This window comes from Cetorhinus maximus, unplaced genomic scaffold, assembly GCF_964194155.1.
Source record: "Cetorhinus maximus unplaced genomic scaffold, sCetMax3.hap1.1 HAP1_SCAFFOLD_2393, whole genome shotgun sequence".
Classification (NCBI taxonomy): Eukaryota; Metazoa; Chordata; class Chondrichthyes; order Lamniformes; family Cetorhinidae; genus Cetorhinus; species Cetorhinus maximus.
The window spans coordinates 1-23996 of record NW_027598332.1 but is presented as its reverse complement, the minus strand read 5'-3'; the positions used below and the strand labels follow the sequence as shown (position 1 = coordinate 23996).

The following is a 23996-nucleotide window of genomic DNA, read 5'->3' as shown; positions in this document are numbered from 1 at the left end:
ACGACTCGCCTGTATACGCAGCCCAGTGAACACGACTCGCCTGTATACGCAGCCCAGTGAACACGACTCGCCTGTATACGCAGCCCAGTGAACACGACTCGCCTGTATACGCAGCCCAGTGAACACGACTCGCCTGTATACGCAGCCCAGTGAACACGACTCGCCTGTGTACGCAGCCCAGTGAACACGACTCGCCTGTATACGCAGCCCAGTGAACACGACTCGCCTGTATACGCAGCCCAGTGAACACGACTCGCCTGTATACTCAGCCCAGTGAACACGACTCGCCTGTATACGCAGCCCAGTGAACACGACTCGCCTGTATACGCAGCCCAGTGAACACGACTCGTCTGTATACGCAGCCCAGTGAACACGACTCGCCTGTATACGCAGCCCAGTGAACACGACTCGCCTGTATACGCAGCCCAGTGAACACGACTCGCCTGTATACGCAGCCCAGTGAACACGACTCGCCTGTATACGCAGCCCAGTGAACACGACTCGCCTGTATACGCAGCCCAGTGAACACGACTCGCCTGCATACGCAGCCCAGTGAACACGACTCGCCTGCATACGCAGCCCAGTGAACACGACTCGCCTGCATACGCAGCCCAGTGAACACGACTCGCCTGCATACGCAGCCCAGTGAACACGACTCGCCTGTATACGCAGCCCAGTGAACACGACTCGCCTGTATACGCAGCCCAGTGAACACGACTCGCCTGTATACGCAGCCCAGTGAACACGACTCACCTGTATACGCAGCCCAGTGAATGGGCTGACGCTCCTTCTTGTCACAGGCACCGACAGCGGCTCCTTTATTCAACAGCAAATGAACCATCTGATGAAAAACAGCAGAGAGAAAGGAAGACTCAACCAGCACCAGTATCAGCCGCATTGATGAGACATTTTACTGCAAAATATTTAACCTTTTACCACCACCACCCCACCACCCCCTTCTCCAAGGGCACAAACATCCTCACTAGAAGAGGATCACCCAGCTAACACTGAGGACAGAGCAGATTATGGACCTGTCCAAAGCACTCAACACATTATAAGCTGTGCCTTTGAGATTGACGTCCACACATCTTCGAAGGTAGCAGAAGATTCTGAGAGAGTAGTTGGCAAAGCAAATAGCATCTCCCGATTCATAAATGGAAGTCTTGAGTACAAAAAGCAGGGAAGCTGTCAACATTTAGAAATCTCTGGCTAGTCCATGACGAGGGGACTGTGTCTAGTTCTGGTCACCGCCGCGCTCCAGGGTGGGCGTGAGGGTCCTCGAGAGGGTGCGGAAGGAGGTTCACCAGAACGGTACGAGGGATGAGGTGGGGGGTTGGAGAAGCCGGGGGCCGTTCTCCTCGGAGCGAAGGGGATGGAGGGGAGATCGGATAGAGGGGGTACGAGATGGTGACAGGTTCAGATAAGGTGGATAAAGGAAAGCTGTTCCCCTTAGCTGATGGGACAGGGATTGTGGGTGGGGGGGGTGGCGGTGTGGGGTGGAGACACAGATTTGGGTTTTGGCAATAGATGCAGGGGAAGAACTTAGGGGTGGCCTTTTTCGGACAGTGGTGAGGGGAATTTATTTCTCTGAGCGTTGTGCGACTTTGGAACTCTCTGCCTCAGAAAGCGGTGGAGGCGGGATCATTGAAAATTTTTTAAGGCAGAGGTAGATAGATTCCTGTTAGGCAAGAGAATCAGAGGTTATTGGGGGTAAGTGGGAATGTGGAATTCGAAACTCAAACAGATCTGCCATGATCTGATTAAATGGCGGAGCAGGCTCGAGGGGCCGAATGGCCTCCTCCTGTCCCTGTTTCATACCAACATAAGAAAAAGGAGCAGGAGTAGGCCATTCAGCCCCTCAAGCCTGCTCCACCATTTAATAAGGTCATGGCTGATCTGACAATGACTTAAAATCTGCATCCCATTTAGCCCCGATAACCTATCACCCCCTTGCTCCCCAAGAATGGGGGAGGCAGTGGCCTAGTGGTATTGTCACTGGGCTAGGAATCCCGAGACCCAGGGCGATGCTCCAGGGACCCGGGTTCGAATCCCACCACGGCAGATGGTGGAATTTGAATTCAATAAAAATCTGGAATTAAAACTCTGACGGTGACCATGAAACCATTGTCGATTGTTGTAAAAACCCGTCTGGTTCACTAACGTCCCCTTTAGGGGAGGGAAATCTGCCGTCCTTATCCCGGTCTGGCCCTACACGTGACTCCAGACCCACAGCTATGTGGTTGACTCTTCAATGCCCTCTGAACAAGGGCAATTAGGGATGGGCAATAAATGCTGGCCGAGCCAGCGACGCCCACATCCCATGAATGAATTTTTAAAAAATCTATCCACCTCGGCCTTAAAAACATTCAAAGACTCTGTTTCCACCAAAGACTCGCCCACCCTCGGAGAGAAAACATTTCTCCTCATCTCCGTCCTAAATGGGCCACCCCCTTATTTTTAAACAGTGACCCCCCCCTCCAGTTCTAGATTCTCCCACAAGAGGAAACATCCTCTCCACATCCCCCCCTGTCGAGACCCCCTCAGGATCTTATAGCTTTCAATCAAGTCGCCTCTCACTCTTCTAAACTCCAGCGGATACAAACCCAGCCTGTCCGACCTTTCCTCAGAAGACAACCCGCCTGTTCCAGGCGTTAGTCTGGTTAAACCTTCTCTGAACGGCTTCCAACGCGTTTACATCCTCCCTTAAATAAGGAGACCAGAGCTGTACACAGTACTCCAGATGTGGTCTCACCAATTCCCTGTACAACTGAAGCATAACCTCCCTACTTTTGTAATCAATTCCCCTCACAATAAACAATAACATCCTATTAGTTTTCCTAATTACCTGCTGTACCTGCATTACTAACCTTTTGTGATTCATGCACCAGGACACCCAGATCCCTCTGCACCTCAGAGCTCTGCGATCTCTCACCATTTAGATAATATGCTTCTCTTTTACCATTTTCCCACATTATACTCCATTTGCCAGATCTTCGCCCACTCATTTAACCTATCTATATCTTTTTATAGCCTCCTTGTGTTCTCCTCACAGCTTACTCTCCTACCTACCTTTGTGTCATCAGCAAATTTAATAGCCATACATCCATCCCTTCATCCAAGTCATTTATATAAATTGTAAACAGTTGGGGCCCCAGCACTGATCCCTGTGACACACCCCTCCTCACATCCCGCCAACCGGAAAAAGACCCATTTATGCCTACTCTCTGCTTCCTGTTAGCCAGCCAATCTCCTACCCAGGCCAATATGTTACCCCCCTACACCATGAGCTTTTATTTTCCACAGTAACCACTTCATCAATTTTCCTATGCTCCGCAGCGAGCGGTAACAACCTGGAACTCGCTGCCCACGAGGAAGCAGAGACGATGAATGATTCCAAAAGGAAATCGGACTCTCGAAGGGAACTCAGATTGTCGAGAGAAACAAACTCACGGGGTTACGAGGATGGGAGCGGGGGAATGGGGGCTGAGCAGATTGGTCTAGGGAGAGCAGGCATGGACTCGATGGGCTGAATGGCCTCCTTCCTTGCTCTGAGTGACTCTTTTGGTTCCTGTGGTACCGACCATAAGTTGCTTGAGCGACTTGCCCCACGAGGAAGCTGCTGGTGAGCAGTGCGGGCATTGGGGATTAGGACCGTCCAGTAATTCACGTCAGAAGCACGTCAAGACCAAAATTAGCAGCAAGAGGAAAGCTTTGGGGACACAAAGTGTGAGCCTCCACAAGACAAAAAAATAATTCACACATATATATAAAAAAACCCCTGGATTGATTGCCAGCTGGATTAGTGTGTCCCTCTGGCAACCACACTTTGAGATGGGGGAAGAGAAGAGGTACAGTCCCCATGGCAATGCCTCTGTCAATCACCACTTGCCAATCAACCAGCACCCTCCCTCCTCCCCCTCCCCCTCCTCCTCACGCAGCATTAGCTGCTGCTCCCTCTGGCATTCTCGCAAGTCTGTCCTGATGAGTGCAAGACGAAAAGCTTTGACAGCTTCTCTCTTTTATTCAGCAATACTCAAGGTTCACTGGAAGGGTCTCAGGGACGGTGGTGGTCAGGATTGTGGGGACAGACTGGAGAAACTGGGCATCTTCTCCTGTCAGCAGAGAGAGATGTCCAAGGAGATTTGAAAGGGGCGTTTAAAAAAGGTGAAGAGTTTGGGTAGAGTGTTTCCAATGGCTGAAGGGTTGATAACCAAAGGACAGAGATTACAGTGGTCGGTAAAAGGGCCTGAGGCGATACAAGGAAACCCTTTCTTTTCACCCTGAGTATGGTTAGAGTGTTGGAATCAGATCCAATAGCAGCTTTCAAAAGGAAATTGGATAAGTACTCCAGGAATAGGGGGGGAAAGAGCAGGGGAGTGACTGCTCTCTGAGAGCTAGTGTAGACCTGGATGGGGTGAATGGCACTCCTCGTGTGCTGCGCTGTGCTGTAATTCTACATCACAGACAGATGCGGGAGGAGACAGTGAGGGTAGCGGCCATGTCACCAGGTGAGTAATCCAGAGGCCCAGGCGAAAGCAGGTTCGAATCTCACCCCGGCAGCTGGTGGAACGAATCACTGAACCCAGGATGAAAAGTTAGTCTCTCAGTAACGGTGATTGGGAAAATGCTGGAGCCCATTCGGCTCACCAAGGAAATCTAGGGAAGGAAATCTGCCCCCCTTACCCGGCCTGGCCTACATGTGACACACTACCACTCCAGACACTTCATCGTACCAAACCACCATGGAAAGGTTGAGCCAGACAGGTTCAAGGAGGCAGCTCACCACCACCCTCTCCGGGGGCAATTAAGGACGGGGAACAAATTCCAGCCCTGCCCACGTCCCACTCAAAGGAGCCCAGCAATGCAGGCGCATGGGGCAAAGCAGAGCAGGTTAACTTGCCTCCACGTGGCTGCTGTAGGCTGCGTGGTGCAGAGCCGTTCTTCCTGTGCGGTCAGAGACATTCACACTGCTCAGTAGTGGGATCAGGAGCTCCGTGCATTTCGTGGCCTTGTTAGCAGCAGCGACATGGAGCGGCGTCTGCCAGTGCTTGTCCCGGGCGTTGACATCAGCGGAATGCTTCAGCAACGTGTTAACAGCTCTCTGTTTTAAAAATAAACAAGCATCACACATCGCTTCGCCACCTCCTCTCCCTGCTTCTCACTCAAGTCAAACAAGGTGGCCCCCGCACTCCCAAACCATCCAAATCTGGAAACGACGGAAGACGTACGTTTATATATCGCGCCCGTGCGCAGCATTAAGAGGCCCCCCGAAAGCGCTTCACAGACCGAATAAGGCACTGCAGTCACCGGTGTAGGAAATGCGACAGCTCCCACAGGCAACAACAACACAAGAGCGGCCCGGATAACTGCTGGGCAGGTCAGAGAGGGGTTAGGTTTTTAAGGAGCATCTCAAGCAGGAGAGGGGTGCGGTCGAAGAGGGGATTCCAAAGGGACGTTGAAAATCGGGAACGCACGGCAGATCGGAATTGGAGGGGCGCATGGGAACTCAGGCCACAGGAGGCTAGAGAGACAGGGATGGGGGGGCGGGGGGGCGGGGTGGTGAGGGGCTTCAACACAATGATGTGCGTTTTAAAATCGAGGTGCCGCTGGTGTGGGAGCCACCGCGGAGGGTGAGTGGGACTCGGCGCGTGCAGCACTTCCTTACCTCATTACGGGAAGCTGCGGCTCGATGCAATGGGGTTAGCCACGTGTTGTCCTTAGCGTTCACATTAGCACCTGTGCATAAAACAGAGAGAGAGAGGCATATTGGGCAGGGCCAACAAGTAAAGTCCACCACTGCTTCGGGCAGCGAACGAAACGGTAGCCGGGAATGCCAAGCACATGGTGGGGCTCGCTCCTCAGCTGTCTGGTGGGCGTGTGTTTCAGCAAGGCAGTGAATGCTAGTGCTTATTTCAACGAGCACATAGTGGGGCTCGCTCCTTAGCTGTCTGGTGGGCGTGTGTTTAAGCAAGGCAGTGAACGCTAGTGCTTATTTCAACGAGCACATAGTGGGGCTCGCTCCTTAGCTGTCTGGTGGGCGTGTGTTTAAGCAAGGCAGTGAACGCTAGTGCTTATTTCAACGAGCACATAGTGGGGCTCGCTCCTTAGCTGTCTGGTGGGCGTGTGTTTAAGCAAGGCAGTGAACGCTAGTGCTCATTTCAACGAGCACATAGTGGGGCTCGCTCCTTAGCTGTCTGGTGGGCGTGTGTTTAAGCAAGGCAGTGAACGCTAGTGCTTATTTCAACGAGCACATAGTGGGGCTCGCTCCTTAGCTGTCTGGTGGGCGTGTGTTTAAGCAAGGCAGTGAATGCTGGTGCTCATTTTAACACGCACATCAATCAATTCAGGGTAAAGATCACACCAACGACAGCAGAAAACCTTCCAACTCGCTGCTCTGTGCCCCAGATTGCCTTGGGCAGCTTTGTGCACTGTGGCTGCCTATTCACTGGGATACTGGACTACACAGTGGCACAGTTCAGGTATAAAATCACATTTAACATAGCTCAACCCACAGTCCCCCGACCCACCCCCCCATTGCCTATTCACTGGGATACTGGACTACACAGTGGCACAGTTCAGGTATAAAATCACATTTAACATAGCTCAACCCACAAACTCCCCACCCACCCACCTCACTGCCTACTTTTTTTTATTCTTTCACTGCATCGTTGGCAAGGCCCTACTTGCCCTTGAGGGGCAGTTAAGAGTCAACCCCCATTGCTGTGTGTGTGTGGGGGGTCTGGAGTCACGTGTAGGGCCAGATCTGGGTAAGGACGGCAGATTTCCCTCCCCTAAAGGGGACGTTAGCGAACCAGACGGGTCTTGACGACAATCGATGATCGTTGTCACAGTCACCGAGACTGAGACTCGCTCTCGATTCCAGGTTTTATTAACTGAATTTAAACTCCTCCAGTGGCTGAGGTGGGATCTGAACCCGTGTCCCCGGAGCGTTACCCTGGGCCTCTGGATTGCTAGCCCAGTGACAATACCGCTACGCCACACCATCTCACCACATCTACTCCACACCCACCATCGCCAAAGCACTCTGATGAGCCCACCGCCACCACCCACGATCACCAAAGCACTCCGACAGCCTCCCCCCGGCTCCATTCACAGGTAGAAAACGGGTATGAGGGCCCGAGAGAAGCGGCAAAGCAGAGAAACCGGTGGCACCAGGGGCTCAGAGCAGGCTGGCAGTACACAACCCGGCAGAGCGACCCCGCGCTCCTCAGGCAAGCGGCATCTTACCGGACTGAATAAGGACGTCTATTATCTGGACATCACCGAGGTAAGCAGCAGCGTGGAGTGGGGTGCGCTTGTCCTGATCCTGTCAACGGAAAGGTGAAGAGGTTTTCATCAGTCACACCCACACCTGCCATAACCCCGGATACAGCTGCACTACGCAAGAGACATAAAACAACAGGAAGTGCTGGAAATACCCAGCGTCCGTGGAGAGAGTACAGTGGAACAGAAATTAATGTGTTCTGAAGGAGAAATGTCAGCTCGGTTTCTCTCTCCACACATGCTGCCAGGCCCGCTGAGTTTTGCCAGTGCTTCCTGTTCTTATTTCCAATTTATGGCAGCTGCAGCATTTTGCTTTCATTTTTAATCGCTCGTTTAAAGCAGATAAAGGTTACGATTCACGACACCCGCTTTTGAAATAAAGACAAGGTTCCACAGGTTTGGAACAAACAAAAATAAACTTTACTGTACATGTTGAGAAAGGTAAAACGATTTAGTATACGTACCTTGTACTCGAAAATTCGGGGGAAGTATGAGGTACGTGTGAGTTAACAGGGGAACCGTGGTCGGACACGCCACATGACACATGACAGAGTAAACGACAGGTGCTACCAAAGCCGATTCCATGGATTTCTCAACAAACCATCCAGGCGTCAGTCCCACTGAGTCAACCCATCTCACCGAAACTTCGTCTCTCTCACGAGGGTTTCCAAACTCCACCTTTAAAGATCTCGCCGGGGGGTTCTCTCCAAAACTCACTCCCACTCGGATGGGTTGAACAATGATCCACCTCACAAGGCTTCAATCTCGCCTTCTGAGGTTCCTTCTCCCTGGATTCCCGAGTACACTCAGCACACTTTCAGATCTATGGCCATGCCAAGCAGAACACCACTACTCCAAAGACATACCTTTGCCCCTATGGCCCTCTTTACTTAAAGTCTGTTGCTCACAGCCCTTACTCTAACTCAACTTGACTGGGACCTCTGCTGGTCCCTATCTCTGTGGCACTTGTTGGCCGGCAGATTCCCAAAACTGAATGCCTCGGGAAGAGCTGCTCACTGATCCTCGGACTGATCTGGTGACCTATCAAAACACTCCCAGAGGGTCCCTGCCTTGTTTTGAGGCAAGAACCAATGGGATAAGCATTGGAACATCCTTTGCGTTAAATGTCACAATCTCCACAGACAGCTAAATTTAGTGCCCAGAGACACAGCCGTAGAACCATAGAAAAGTTAAGGCACAGAAAGAGGCCATTCAGCCCGTCGTGTCTGCACTGGCTGAAAAAGAATAAAAAACTAGCTGCCCATTCTAACCACCTCCCAGCACCCGGTCTGTAGCCTTGCAGGTTACAGCATTTCAGGTGCAGATCAAGGTGCCTTTTAAATGAGTTGAGGGTTTCTGCCTCAACCACCAAACCAGACAGCGAATACCAGATACCAGCGCCCTCTGGATGAAGACGTTTTTCCTCATACCCCCTCTAATCCTTCTACCACTCACCTTAAATCTGTGGCCCCTGGTAATTGACCCCCTCAGCTAGAGGAAAAGGGGCATCCCTGTCTACCCTATCTAGGCCCCTCATAATCTCGTACACCTCAATCAGGTCACTTCTCAACCTCCTCAGTTCCAAGGAAAACAACCCCAGCCTGTCCAATCCAATCTCTCCTCATAGCTGCAATTTTCCAGCCCTGACCACATTCTTGTCAATCTCCTCTGTGCTCTCTCCAGAGAAATTAATGTCCTTCCTGTAATGTGGTGACCAGGACTGCACACAAAATTCCAGCTGTGGCCTAACCAGCGTTTTATACAGTTCCACCATTACACCCCCTGCTTTTCTTTTCAATACCTCGTCCAATAACGGAAAGCATTCCTTTCTTTACCACCTTATCCACCTGACCTGTCACCTTCAGGGACCTGTGGACATGCAATCCAAGGTCTCTCCCTTCCTCAACCCCTCTCAATATCCCCCCATTTATTGAGTATTCCCTTTGTTTGCCCTCCCCACATGCATGACCTCACATTTCTCTGGATTGAAATCCATCTGCCTCTTCTCCGCCTGCTCAACCCAACCATTGATATCATTCTGGAGACAACAGCTACCCTTTTCACAATCAACTACAGGGCCAATTTTTGTGTCATCTGCTTGAAATGCATTTGCAAACATCCCGGTTACCACCCACCACCTCCAACATGCACCTCCCACCACCCCTCCAAACAAAGTGGTCTCTGCGACACTACATACCAATCCGTTGATATCTTCATTTTCATTAATTAACAATCGGACCTCTTCACGATCCCTGTTAAAGATAGCTTGGACCAGCGGTGTCTGCAACAGAAGTGGAAGGTGGGAGAGATGCAACACGGTTAATTACAGGGAACCAAAACCGGGTCAAGTCTCATTTGTCCATCTGACACTGTCCAGCCTGGACTCATTCCATTCAACGGGGAGAGGAAGAGACCAAAACCCTGGTCCTCGGACACATGCACAACTTGAAGCACAAGTAAGCGTTAAAACCCAGGGAGATAAAGCTGATCTAGGCACGGCTCAGCAATCACTGCCCAATGCCAAGATTGAAGCTGAAAACTGGTCTTCCAGCCCGCAGCCCAAGGACCCTCTGTAAACTTCAGCTCATACAAAACTCTGCTGCCCTGTGTCCCTACGTGCACCGGGTCCAGATCGCCCATCATCCCCTGTGCTCACTGACCCACACTGGCTCCCGGTGCAAAAACACCTCAATTTTAAAATTCTCATCCTGGTCTCCAAATACTTCCTGTAACCTCTTCGCACCCTCCCTGCCTCTGTATCCTCCTCCAGCCCCTATAACCCTCCCTATCCCTGTAACCTCCTCCAGCCCCGACAACCCTCCCTATCTCTGTAACCTCCTCCAGCCCCTATAACCCTCCCTATCCCTGTAACCTCCTCCAGTCCCGACAACCCTCCCTATCTCTGTAACCTCTTCCAGCCCCTACAACCCTCCCTATCCCTGTAACCTCCTCCAACCCCAACAACCCTCCCTATCTCTGTAACCTCCTCCAGCTCCTACAACCCTCCCTATCCCTGTAACCTCCTCCAGCCCCGACAACCCTCCCAATCTCTGTAACCTCCTCCAGCCCTGACAACCCTCCCTATCCCTGTAACCTCCTCCAGCCCCTACACCCCTCCCTATCTCTGTAACCTCCTCCAGCCCCTACACCCCTCCCTATCTCTGTAACCTCCTCCAGCCCCTACAACCCTCCCTATCTCTGAAACCTCCTCCAGCCCCTACACCCCTCCCTATCTCTGTCACCTCCTCCAGCCCCTACAACCCTCCCTATCTCTGTAACCTCCTCCAGCCCCTACGACCCCCCGAGATCTCTGCGCTCCACCAATTCCGGCCTCTCTCACATCCCTCACCGAATCCCATCGCTTCACCATTGGCGGCCGTGCCTTCAGCTGCCTGGGGCCCCCGAGCTCTGGAATCCCCTCCCTAAACCTACCTCTCTCTCCTCTCGGTCCTCTTTGACCGAACCTTTGTTCACCTGTCCCTAATATTTCCTCATGTGACTTAGGGTGAGATGTCGTTTGATATTCGTTTTGTGAAGCACCTTCCAGAAGGTTTTACTCTGTACAAGGTGCCACATGCAGCTGTTGCCGAGGTCCCTCCAGACCAGCTCAATCAGCCAGTGAATAATTCCTCGTATCTTGCCTTACTGATACTGTGGTCAGCGCTGTCCTGAGCTTTCCTTGTTCCCCATCCCTCCCCCAACCCGCTCCGTTGAAATAGAGACCTATTTCAACACTACCTCCTGTGAAATCAATTGACAACAGCAGCTAAGTAATGGGATAGTGTCACTGCCTGAAAGGGCAGTGGAAGCAGATTCAATAGGAACTTTCAAAAGTGGGGGGGAATTGGATAAATACTTGAAGGGTTGAAAAAGAGCAAGGGGGGAGGAGTGGGCCGAATGACCTCCTCCTGGGCTGTATCGTTTTATGATTCATTCATTCATATCGAAAACTTACAAAGCACAGATTTAAGGTTATTGGCAAAAGAAGCAACAGACACATGAGGAGAAATCAGTGGTTAGGGTCTGGAATGTGCTGCCTGAGAGTGTGGTGGAGACGGGTTCAATCGAGGCGTTAGGATCTGGAATGTGCTGCCTGAGAGTGTGGTGGAGACGGGTTCAATCGAGGCGTTAGGATCTGGAATGTGCTGCCTGAGAGTGTGGGGGAGACAGGGTCAATCGAGGCGTTAGGGTCTGGAATGTGCTGCCTGAGAGTGTGGGGGAGACAGGGTCAATCGAGGCGTTAGGGTCTGGAATGCGCTGCCTGAAAGTGTGGTGGAGGCAGGTTCATTCGAGGCGTTAGGATCTGGAATGCGCTGCCTGAAAGTGTGGTGGAGGCAGGTTCATTCGAGGCGTTAGGATCTGGAATGTGCTGCCTGAGAGTGTGGTGGAGACAGGGTCAATCGAGGCGTTAGGGTCTGGAATGCGCTGCCTGAGAGTGTGGTGGAGACAGGTTCATTCGAGGCGTTAGGGTCTGGAATGTGCTGCCTGAGAGTGTGGTGGAGACAGGGTCAATCGAGGCGTTAGGGCCTGGAATGTGCTGCCTGAGAGTGTGGTGGAGACAGGGTCAATCGAGGCGTTAAGATCTGGAATGCGCTGCCTGAGAGGGAATCATTCAGATTCGGACCGAACAATTTCCAGGACATTTCTGCAGAGGAAGTTGCTGGGTGAGAATCACAACTGATGCTGAGCCTGTGGATAGAAACTGGGGCAGACATATTCTCTCCCCACCCCTCCTGCCCAGCCCCCACTTCCCCAACCTGCGTCCAAGGGGAGCTTTGGCCAATACTGAACACCCCAACAGCCGCCTGAGCCCTCAAAACCTGCGAGCTGTGGTGGCTATGGGAGAGGGAGGATTCTGGTGTGGGGTTGGGAGTTAATCTGAGAGATTTAAAAAGCAAAACTCTTTCGCAGGACAAAATTAAATTGGTAATGACAACAGGTTGGGCCTGTACCCATTGGGAGTTTAGAAGAACGAGAGGTGATCTTATTGAAACAGATCAGATTCTGCGAGGAGGAGGGAGTTTGACAGGGTGGATACTGAGAGGATGTTTCCCCCTCCCCCACCTCGTGGGGGAATCTAGAACGAGGGGGGGAGGGGGGGCACAGTTTCAGAATAAGGGGTCTCCCATTGAAGACGGAGACGAGGAGGAATTCCTTCTCTCAGAGGGTGGTCAGTCTGTGGAATTCTCTCTCCCCCCACCCCCAGAGAGCAGCGGAGGCCGGGTCAGTGAATATATTCGAGGCCGAGTGAGACGGGTTTCTGATCGACGAGGGGGTTGAGGGTTATGGGGGTGGGGGACAGACAGGAAAGTGGAGTTGAGGCCACAATCAGATCAGCCCTGATCTTATTGAATGGGGGAGCAGGCTCGAGGGGCCGAATGGCCTCCTCTTGCTCCTTATGATCTTATGGTATCAGAGGATTGCTGATATCCAGCCTCTCGTTACAGGTGCAGTCAGAGGGGGAGGTGTAACTGCTTCCAGCTTGTTATTCACCACAGGATTGTTCTTTAAAAAAAAGAAAATTACAGCACGGGAGGCCATTCAGCCCATTGTGCCTGTACTACGTCGCTTCCCTGGCTGTTCCTCATCCTCAAGCACTTGTCTAACTCCCCTCTGAAATCATTCACAGATTCAGCCTCAAGTCGAACATTCCCGATCCCAGGCCACACACTCTCTGGGATTAAAGGTTCCTCCCCATCTCCTCTCTCGATGGTTTACCAATGGTTTTAAATCGGGGGCTTCTGGTTATTGCCCCTCTCCCCAAAGGGGGCAGCTTTTCTCCATCGGCGCCGCTATCAAAACCTCTGCTCATCTCGCAGCTTCCATTAAGTTTCCTGTTAACCCCCTCAGTTCCAAGGGGAACAATTCCCACTTGGCTCCGGCCCCCTCCTCCTCCGGCCCCTCCCCCTCCCCCTCCGGCCCCGCCCCCTCCTCGGGCCCCATTGTACCAGCCTCCACTCTGTACCCAATCGCCTTTCCTGGTGCCCTCCGTGCTCCAGCTCTGCTCTAACCAGTGATGACGATGGAGAATGGAGGCTCAGAAGCCACTGGGTTTTACAGGACCCTCTCCGCTGGAGCTCGCTGAGGGAGGACATTCATCCAGATACGGCCAAGCTAACTGCACGTGGAAAATCCCTCCTGGTTGAGGGAGGGAATTCCAGAGCTGGGGGCCGCCCCCCCAAGGCAGCTGAAGGCACGGCCGCCGATGGGAGAGCGATGGGAGTCAGTGAGGTGGGGTGTGGGGGGGAATGGAGAGAGTACACAAGAGGCTGGGATTGGAGGAGCGCAGAGATCTCGGAAGGTCATAAGGGCTGGAGGAGGTTACAGAGATAGGGAGGGGTGTAGGGGCTGGAGGAGGTTACAGAGATAGGGAGGGTTGTAGGGGCTGGAGGAGGTTAGAGATAGGGAGGGTTGTAGGGGCTGGAGGAGGTTACAGAGATAGGGAGGGTTGTAGGGGCTGGAGGAGGTTACAGAGATAGGGAGGGTTGTAGGGGCTGGAGGAGGTGACAGAGATAGGGAGGGGTGTAGGGGCTGGAGGAGGTTACAGAGATAGGGAGGGATGTAGGGGCTGGAGGAGGTTACAGAGATAGAGAGGGTTGTAGGGGCTGGAGGAGGTTACAGAGATAGGGAGGGTTGTAGGGGCTGGAGGAGGTTACAGAGATAGGGAGGGTTGTAGGGGCTGGAGGAGGTGACAGAGATAGGGAGGGTTGTAGGGTCTGGAGGAGGTTACAGAGATAGGGAGGGTTGTAGGGGCTGGAGGAGGTTACAGAGGTAGGGAGAGTTGTCAGGGCTGGAGTAGGTTACAGAGATAGGGAGGGTCACGGGGCTGGAGGAGGTGACAGAGGTAGGGAGGGTCATGGGGCTGGAGGAGGTTACAGAGATAGGGAGGGTTGTAGGGGCTGGAGGAGGTTACAGAGATAGGGAGGGTTGTAGGTGCTGGAGGAGGTTACAGAGATAGAGAGGGTTGTAGGGGCTGGAGGAGGTTACAGAGATAGGGAGAGGTGTAGGGGCTGGAGGAGGTGACAGAGATAGGGAGGGTTGTAGGGGCTGGAGGAGGTGACAGAGATAGGGAGGGTCATGGGGCTGGAGGAGGTGACAGAGATAGGGAGGGTCATGGGGCTGGAGGAGGTTACAGAGATAGGGAGGGTCATGGGGCTGGAGGAGGTTACAGAGATAGGGAGAGGTGCAGGGGTCGGAGGAGGTTACAGAGATAGGGAGGGTTGTAGGGACTGGAGGAGGTTACAGAGATAGGGAGGGTTGTAGGGACTGGAGGAGGTTACAGAGATAGGGAGGGTTGTAGGGACTGGAGGAGGTTACAGAGATAGGGAGGGTTGTAGGGACTGGAGGAGGTTACAGAGATAGGGAGGGTTGTAGGGACTGGAGGAGGTTACAGAGATAGGGAGGGGTGTAGGGGGCTGGAGGAGGTTACAGAGATAGGGAGGGTTGTAGGGACTGGAGGAGGTTACAGAGATAGGGAGGGTTGTAGGGGCTGGAGGAGGTTACAGAGATAGGGAGGATTGTAGGAGGTAATGAATTTCTCTGAACGGATTTATTAATGATTGTCTTATATGGATGGCCCCCTGGTTCTGGTCTCGTACCCCTCAGGACTGAGGGTAGGTACCTGTCTAGTCTGCACTGGGCAGCGGGAGGGAGCGCTGGACACGGATCCCAAACAGAAACCCAGTTCTCACCCGTACCCGACCCCCCACACGGGGTCACCCCAGCTTCACTGGCCCTAAAACCTGAACCAGGCAATGATGCAATTCCCCTGGGACAGTCCTGATTGGCCACCCAACAGCCAGTGAACTGGGCACAGGTACTTTGTGAGGCTTCCAGAGGGAGGCGCCCGAACGGTCTCCGGGGGGGGCCAGAGCAGCCAGTGGCTTGGAGTCCGGTTCAACTCCGGACTGGTCCAGGTGCCAATGTGAGTGCTGACCACAGCAGGTGATGAGCAAAGCTCATGGGGAGTCAGGCAGCAGCGAGCACTCCTCGGCACACGGAGACCCACCTAAACTCAACACAACCTCCGCCAAACACCCCTCCAACTGTCAGCCTGTTGTCTCAGACTGTAGCTTACAGTCGCAGGCTAAAGGACTCGCAAATCTCTCACCCCTTTCGCAACCTCGGGACGTCCCAGGCCCCCACCCCAGCTTCACAGGCAACGCAGCTTCCTTTTTTCTCAACTGTGGTCATGTAGGAAACGAGGCAGCCAGTCTGTGCACAGCAAGATCCCACACAGGGCAGCAAATGTGATCGAGGGCCCAGATTATCAGTCAGGGGGACTGGGTAACAAAAATAAACACTGACCCCAGGGCACGGGACAGAAATGCCACAGCACTCCCTCGAAATAGTGCCATTTACACCCGTTAAAACCGTTTACACCCACCCGAGGGGGCAGCTTAACACCACTTTCAAAAAATGGAGCCTCCCACAACGCAGCACTCCCTCAGCGCTGACCCTCCCACAGTGCGGCGCTCCCTCAGCGCTGACCCTCCAACAGCGCTGACCCTCCCACAGTGCGGCGCTCCCTCAGCGCTGACCCTCCCACAGTGCGGCGCTCCCTCAGCGCTGACCCTCCCACAGTGCAGCGCTCCCTCAGCGCTGACCCTCCAACAGCGCAGCGCTCCCTCAGCGCTGACCCTCTGACAGTGCAGCGCTCCCTCAGCGCTGACCCTCCGACAGTGCAGCGCTCCCTCAGCGCTGACCCTCCGACAGTGCGGCGCTCCCTCAGCGCTGACCCTCCGACAGTGCGGTGCTCCCTCAGCGCTGACCCTCCAACAGCGCGGCGCTCCCTCAGCACTGACCCTCCGACAGTGCGGCGCACCCTCAGCGCTGACCCTCCGACAGTGTGGCGCTCCCTCAGCGCTGACCCTCCCACAGTGCGGCGCTCCCTCAGCGCTGACCCTCCAACAGCGCAGCGCTCCCTCAGCGCTGACCCTCCGACAGTGCGGCGCTCCCTCAGCGCTGACCCTCCGACAGCGCGGTTCTCCCTCAGCGCTGAGCCTCCGACAGCGCGGCGCTCCCTCAGCGCTGAGCCTCCGACAGCGCGGTGCTCCCTCAGCGCTGAGCCTCCGACAGCGCGGCGCTCCTCCAGCGCTGAGGCTCCGACAGCGCGGCGCTCCCTCAGCGCTGACCCTCCGACAGCGCGGCGCTCCCTCAGCGCCGACCCTTGGACAGCGCGGCGCTCCCTCAGCGCTGACCCTCCGACAGTGCGGCGCTCCCTCAGCACTGACCCTCCGACAGCGCGGCGCTCCCTCAGCGCCGACCGTCCGACAGTGCGGCGCTCCCTCAGCGCTGACCCTCCGACATCACACTGACAACCAGGTTGCTATGATATTGCTGTTTGGGATCTTGCTGTGCGCAAATTGGCTGCTGTGTTTCCAACATTACATCAGTGGCTGTACTACAAAAAAAAAGTACTCGTGTGCTTTCGGACATTAGGCTAAAAGGCACCATGGAAATGAGAGACGTTTTTGTCCCCTACAGAAACAACGAATCTGTCCATGCTGATGTCAACGGCTTTGCTGTGAATCAGACAGGGACTAAATTAAATTACTGCCTCCCAAACAGTTGCAGCTGACCAAGGCAAGGCACACAGGAACCGTCGACTGTTATTCTGCTGGCGTTTGCTGGATCGCACGTGTTTAATTTATCAAGAGTTTTGTTTTTATGTCCGGACTCTCGGGTTGTTTTGCCAGCTGGTACCAAGAGCATTCCGCTCGCTGCCACATCACCGCCTGGCACAACGAAAAAACACCAAAACAAGGCTCAGGGCAGGGACTAAATTAGACCCCGAGGCTCCTATACTGGCGCTGGAACTGAGGAAGCCTTTCAGCTGCTCCCCATCAGCTTTGGTGTGTCCAGGCATGTAAACAACAACTTGCAGTTACACAGCACCTATAACACAAGGTAACACTACCAAGGAGTGATTATCAGGCACAATTTCACCCCGAGCCACGTGAGGAGATATTAGGGATAGCGGATCAAAAGCTCAGACAGACAGGTAGGTTTTAAGGAGCGTGTCTTAGAAGGGGGGGTGGGGGAAGAGAGAGAGAGAGGCAGGCAGAGAGCGAGTGAGAGAGAGAGACAGGCAGAGAGAGAGAGAGAGACAGGCAGAGAGACACGGGGAGACGGGTTGAGGGAGGGAATTTTCAAGAATCAGGGCCCAGGCAGCTGAAGGCACGGCTGCCAATGGTGCAGCAATGGAAACCAGGGAGAATGCATGAGAGGCGGGAATTGGAGTTTAGTGGCCTTGGAGGCTTGATGAGACTGGAGGAGGTTACAGACATAGGAGGGTTGTAGGGGCTGGAGGAGATAACAGAGATAGGGAGGGTTGTAGGGGCTGGAGGAGGTTACAGAGATAGGGAGGGTTGTAGGGGCTGGAGGAGGGTACAGAGATATGGAGGCTTGTTGAGACTGGAGGAGGTTACAGAGATAGGGAGGGTCACAGGGGCTGGAGGAGGTTACAGAGATAGGGAGGGTTGTCAGGGCTGGAAGAGGTTAGAGAGATAGGGAGGGTTGTAGGGGGCTGGAGGAGGTTACAGAGATAGGGAGGGTCGCAGGGGCTGGAGGAGGTTACAGAGATAGGGAGGGTTGCAGGTGCTGGAGGAGGTTACAGAGATAGGGAGGGTTGTAGGGGCTGGAGGAGGTTACAGAAATAGGGAGGGTTGTAGGGGCTGGAGGAGGTTACAGAGATAGGGAGGGTTGTAGGGGCTGGAGGAGGTTACAGAGATAGGGAGGGTTGTGGGGGCTGGAGGAGGTTACAGAGATAGGGAGGGTTGTAGGGGCTGGAGGAGGTTACAGAGATAGGGTGGGTTGTATGGGCTGGAGGAGGTTACAGAGATAGGGAGGGTGTAGGGGCTGGAGGAGGTTACAGAGATAGGGTGGGTGTAGGGGCTGGAGGAGGTGACAGAGATAGAGAGGGTTGTAGGGGCTGGAGGAGGTTACAGAGATAGGGAGGGTTGTAGGGGCTGGAGGAGGTTACAGAGATAGGGAGGGGTGTAGGGGCTGGAGGAGGTTACAGAGATAGGGAGGGTTGGAGGGGCTGGAGGAGGTTACAGAGATAGGGAGGGTTGTAGGGTCTGGAGGAGGTTACAGAGATAGGGAGGGTTGTAGGGGCTGGAGGAGGTTACAGAGATAGGGAGGGTTGTAGGGGGCTGGAGGAGGTTACAGGGATAGGGAGGGTTGTAGGGGACTGGAGGAGGTTACAGAGATAGGGAGGGTTGTAGGGGCTGGAGGAGGTTATAGAGATAGGGAGGGGTGTAGGGGCTGGAGGAGGTTACAGAGATAGGGAGGGTTGTAGGGACTGGAGGGGATTACAGAGATAGGGAGGGGTGTAGGGGCTGGAGGAGGTTACAGAGATAGGGAGGGTTGTAGGGACCATTCAGCCCCCTCCTCGAGCCTGTTACAGAGGAACAGGAGGAGGCCATTCAGCCCCTTTGAATCTGCTCCTGGATTTAATCGCATCGTAAGTAAACTTTTAAACCAGTGAGTTAAATCGCTGAGAAGTGAAGATATATCTTTGAAGCATTGAAGTAGATTTCAGGCACAATAAATCGGATTGAAAACTAGCACTACTGGGTTTTGAAGATATTCTTCACGTGCATCAATGCCCAAAGTCAATAGCAGCTGTCAGAAGACCAATACAGAGGAGCCAAACCCCAAAAACCCACACATTATAACCCAGTAACGGGGTACACCAACCCCCGATGGGGACGCAGACCCTCAATGGGGCGCACACCCCCGATGATATGCGGACCGAAACCCCTGACGATACGCGGACCGAAACCCCCGACGTTACGCGGACCGAAACCCCCGGTGATACGCGGACCGAAACCCCCGGTGATACGCGGACCGAAACCCCCGGTGATACGCGGACCGAAACCCCTGACGATACGCGGACCGAAACCCCCGACGATAGGCGGACCAAAACTCCTTACGATACGCGGACCGACACCCCCGGTGATACGCGGACCGAAACCCCCGGTGATACGCGGACCGAAACCCCGGATGATACGCGGACCGACACCCCCGGTGATACGCGGACCGACAACCCCGGCGATACGCGGACCGACACCCCCGGTGATACGCGGACCGAAACCCCCGGTGATACGCGGACCGAAACCCCCGGTGATACACGGACCGAAACCCCCGGTGATACGCGGAGCGAAACCCCCGGTGATACGCGGACCGAAACCCCCGGCGATACGCGGACCGACACCCCCGATGATACGCGGATTGAACCCCAGTATAATTGAGGATTAAAATAACACAGCAACTAAATCCCAATATAATTGAGGATTTAAACCCCTGGGAACACAGAGGTTAAAACCCCAATAATTGAGGAATTAAACCCCTGGGAACACAGATTAAAACTCCAATAATTGAGGATTTAAACCCCCGGGAACACAGAGATTAAAACCCCAATAATTGAGGATTTAAACCCCCGGGAACACAGAGATTAAAACCCCAATAACTGAGGATTTAAAACCCCGGGAATACAGAGATTAAAACTCCAATAATTGAGGATTTAAACCACTGAGAACACAGAGATTAAAACCCCAATAATTGAGGATTTAAACCATTGGGAACACAGAGATTAAAACCCCAATAATTGAGGATTTAAACCCCGGGAACACAGAGATTAAAACCCCAATAATTGAGGATTTAAAACCACGGGAACACAGAGATTAAAACCCCAATAATTGAGGATTTAAACCCCGGGAACACAGAGATTAAAACTCCAATAATTGAGGATTTAAACCACTGAGAACACAGAGATTAAAACCCCAATAATTGAGGATTTAAACCATTGGGAACACAGAGATTAAAACCCCAATAATTGAGGATTTAAACCACTGAGAACACAGAGATTAAAACCCCAATAATTGAGGATTTAAACCACAGGGACACAGAGATTAAAACCCCAATAATTGAGGATTTAAACCCCCAGGAACACAGATTAAAACCCCAATAATTGAGGATTTAAACCCCCAGGAACACAGAGATTAAAACCCCAATAATCGAGGATTTAAACCCCCAGGAACACAGAGATTAAAACTCCAATAATTGAGGATTTAAACCACTGGGAACACATGGATTAAAACCCCAATAATTGAGGGACGTAAACCCCAATAATTGAGGGATTTCAGCCTCAATAATTGAGTGATGTAAACCCCAATAATTGAAGGATTTCAACCCCAATAATTGAGAGATTGAAACCCCAATAATAGAGGGATTGAAAGCCCAATAATGGAGGGATTTAAACCCCAATAATGGAGGGATTTAAACCCCAATAATAGAGGGATTTAAACCCCAATAATAGAGGGATTTAAACCCTAACAACAGAGGGAGTTTAACCCCAATATCTGAGGTATTTAAACCCCAATAATTGAGGGATCACAGCCCCAATAATTGAGGGATTGAAACCCCAATAATAGAGGGATTGAAACCCCAATAATAGAGGGATTGAAACCCCAATAACAGAGGGATTTAAACCCCAATAATAGAGGGATTTAAACCCCAATAATAGAGGGATTTAAACCCCAATAATAGAGGGATTTAAACCCCAACAGAGGGATTTTAACCCCAACAACAGAGGGATTTTAACCCCAACAACAGAGGGATTTTAACCCCAACAGAGGGATTTTAACCCCAACAACAGAGGGATTTTAACCCCAACAACAGAGGGATTTTAACCCCAACAACAGAGGGATTTTAACCCAACAACAGGGATTTTAACCCCAACAGAGGGATTTTAACCCCAATAATAGAGGGATTTAAACCCCAATAATAGAGGGATTTAAACCCCAATAGAGGGATTTATACCCCAATAATAGAGGGACTTAAACCCCAATAATAGAGGGACTTAAACCCCAATAATAGAGGGACTTAAACCCCAATAATAGAGGGACTTAAACCCCAATAATAGAGGGACTTAAACCCCAATAAGTGAGGGATTTAATCCCCAATAATAGAGGAATTTAAACTCCAATATAAGAGGTATTTAAACCCCAATAATTGAGGGATTTCAGCCCCAATAATTGAGGGATTTCAGCCCCAATAATTGAGGGATTTCAACCCCAATAATTGAGGGATTTCAGCCCCAATAATTGAGGGATTTCAGCCCCAATAATTGAGGGATTTCAGCCCCAATAATTGAGGGATTTCAGCCCCAATAATTGAGGGATTTCAGCCCCAATAATTGAGGGATTTCAGCCCCAATAATTGAGGGATTTCAGCCCCAATAACTGAGGGATTTAAACCCCAATAACTGATGTAATTAAACCCCAATAGTAGAGGGATTTAAACCCCAATAATAGAGGGATTTAAACACAAATAATAAAGGGATTTAAACACAAATAATAGAGGGATTTAAACTCAAATAAGTGAGGGATTTAAACCCCAATAATAGAGGGATTTAAACCCCAATAATAGAGGGATTTAAACCCCAATAATAGAGGGAGTTAAACCCCAATAATAGAGGGAGTTAAACCCCAATAATAGAGGGAGTTAAACCCCAATAATAGAGGGAGTTAAACCCCAATAATAGAGGGACTTAAACCCCAATAATAGAGGGATTTAAACCCCAATAATAGAGGGACTTAAACCCCAATAATAGAGGGACTTAAACCCCAATAATAGAGGGACTTAAACCCCAATAATAGAGGGATTTAAACCCCAATAATAGAGGGATTTAAACACAAATAATAAAGGGATTTAAACACAAATAATAGAGGGATTTAAACTCAAATAAGTGAGGGATTTAAACCCCAATAATAGAGGGATTTAAACCCCAATAATAGAGGGATTTAAACCCCAATAATAGAGGGAGTTAAACCCCAATAATAGAGGGAGTTAAACCCCAATAATAGAGGGAGTTAAACCCCAATAATAGAGGGAGTTAAACCCCAATAATAGAGGGACTTAAACCCCAATAATAGAGGGATTTAAACCCCAATAATAGAGGGACTTAAACCCCAATAATAGAGGGACTTAAACCCCAATAATAGAGGGACTTAAACCCCAATAATAGAGGGACTTAAACCCCAATAATAGAGGGACTTAAACCCCAATAATAGAGGGACTTAAACCCCAATAATAGAGGGACTTAAACCCCAATAATAGAGGGACTTAAACCCCAATAACTGAGGTATATAAACCCGAATAATAGAGGGATTTAAACCCCAATAATTGAGGGATTTTAGCCCCAATAATAGAGGGATTTAAACCCGAATAATAGAGGGATTTAAACCCGAATAATAGAGGGATTTAAACCCCAATAATAGAGGGATTTAAACCCCAATAATAGAGGGACTTAAACCCCAATAATAGAGGGATTTAAACCCCAATAATAGAGGGACTTAAACCCCAATAATAGAGGGATTTAAACCCCAATAATAGAGGGACTTAAACCCCAATAATAGAGGGATTTAAACCCCAATAATAGAGGGACTTAAACCCCAATAATAGAGGGACTTAAACCCCAATAATAGAGGGACTTAAACCCCAATAATAGAGGGACTTAAACCCCAATAATAGAGGGATTTAAACCCCAATAATAGAGGGAGTTAAACCCCAATAATAGAGGGACTTAAACCCCAATAATAGAGGGACTTAAACCCCAATAATAGAGGGATTTAAACCCCAATAATAGAGGGATTTAAACCCCAATAATAGAGGGACTTAAACCCCAATAATAGAGGGATTTAAACCCCAATAATAGAGGGATTTAAACCCCAATAATAGAGGGACTTAAACCCCAATAATAGAGGGATTTAAACCCCAATAATAGAGGGACTTAAACCCCAATAATAGAGGGATTTAAACCCCAATAATAGAGGGACTTAAATCCCAATAATAGAGGGATTTAAACCCCAATAATAGAGGGATTTAAACCCCAATAATAGAGGGACTTAAACCCCAATAATAGAGGGACTTAAACCCCAATAATAGAGGGACTTAAACCCCAATAATAGAGGGACTTAAACCCCAATAATAGAGGGACTTAAACCCCAATAATAGAGGGACTTAAACCCCAATAACTGAGGTATATAAACCCCAATAATAGAGGGATTTAAACCCCAATAATAGAGGGACTTAAACCCCAATAATAGAGGGACTTAAACCCCAATAATAGAGGGACTTAAACCCCAATAATAGAGGGACTTAAACCCCAATAATAGAGGGACTTAAACCCCAATAATAGAGGGACTTAAACCCCAATAATAGAGGGACTTAAACCCCAATAACTGAGGTATATAAACCCCAATAATAGAGGGACTTAAACCCCAATAATAGAGGGACTTAAACCCCAATAATAGAGGGACTTAAACCCCAATAATAGAGGGACTTAAACCCCAATAATAGAGGGACTTAAACCCCAATAATAGAGGGACTTAAACCCCAATAATAGAGGGACTTAAACCCCAATAATAGAGGGACTTAAACCCCAATAATAGAGGGACTTAAACCCCAATAACTGAGGTATATAAACCCCAATAATAGAGGGACTTAAACCCCAATAATAGAGGGACTTAAACCCCAATAATAGAGGGACTTAAACCCCAATAATAGAGGGACTTAAACCCCAATAACTGAGGTATATAAACCCCAATAATAGAGGGACTTAAACCCCAATAATAGAGGGAGTTAAACCCCAATAATAGAGGGACTTAAACCCCAATAATTGCGGGGTTTCAGGCCCAGGTTTC

The 23996-nt window shown here is 51.0% G+C and overlaps 1 protein-coding gene across 1 annotated transcript in view; it reads right to left on the bottom strand.

Moving 5' to 3' along the window:
• Positions 1–9586, bottom strand: part of LOC144677317 (serine/threonine-protein phosphatase 6 regulatory ankyrin repeat subunit C-like) — a gene marked incomplete at its 5' end in the record, with an annotated part of 31525 nt that extends 21939 nt beyond the window's left edge. The window contains 5 exons of the mRNA XM_078537454.1: positions 754–841; positions 4901–5101; positions 5666–5736; positions 7249–7327; positions 9482–9586. Coding sequence (XP_078393580.1) covers positions 754–841; positions 4901–5101; positions 5666–5736; positions 7249–7327; positions 9482–9586 — 544 coding nt within the window. The remainder of the gene's footprint in view (positions 1–753; positions 842–4900; positions 5102–5665; positions 5737–7248; positions 7328–9481) is intronic.
• Between the last annotated feature and the right edge of the window lie 14410 nt (positions 9587–23996).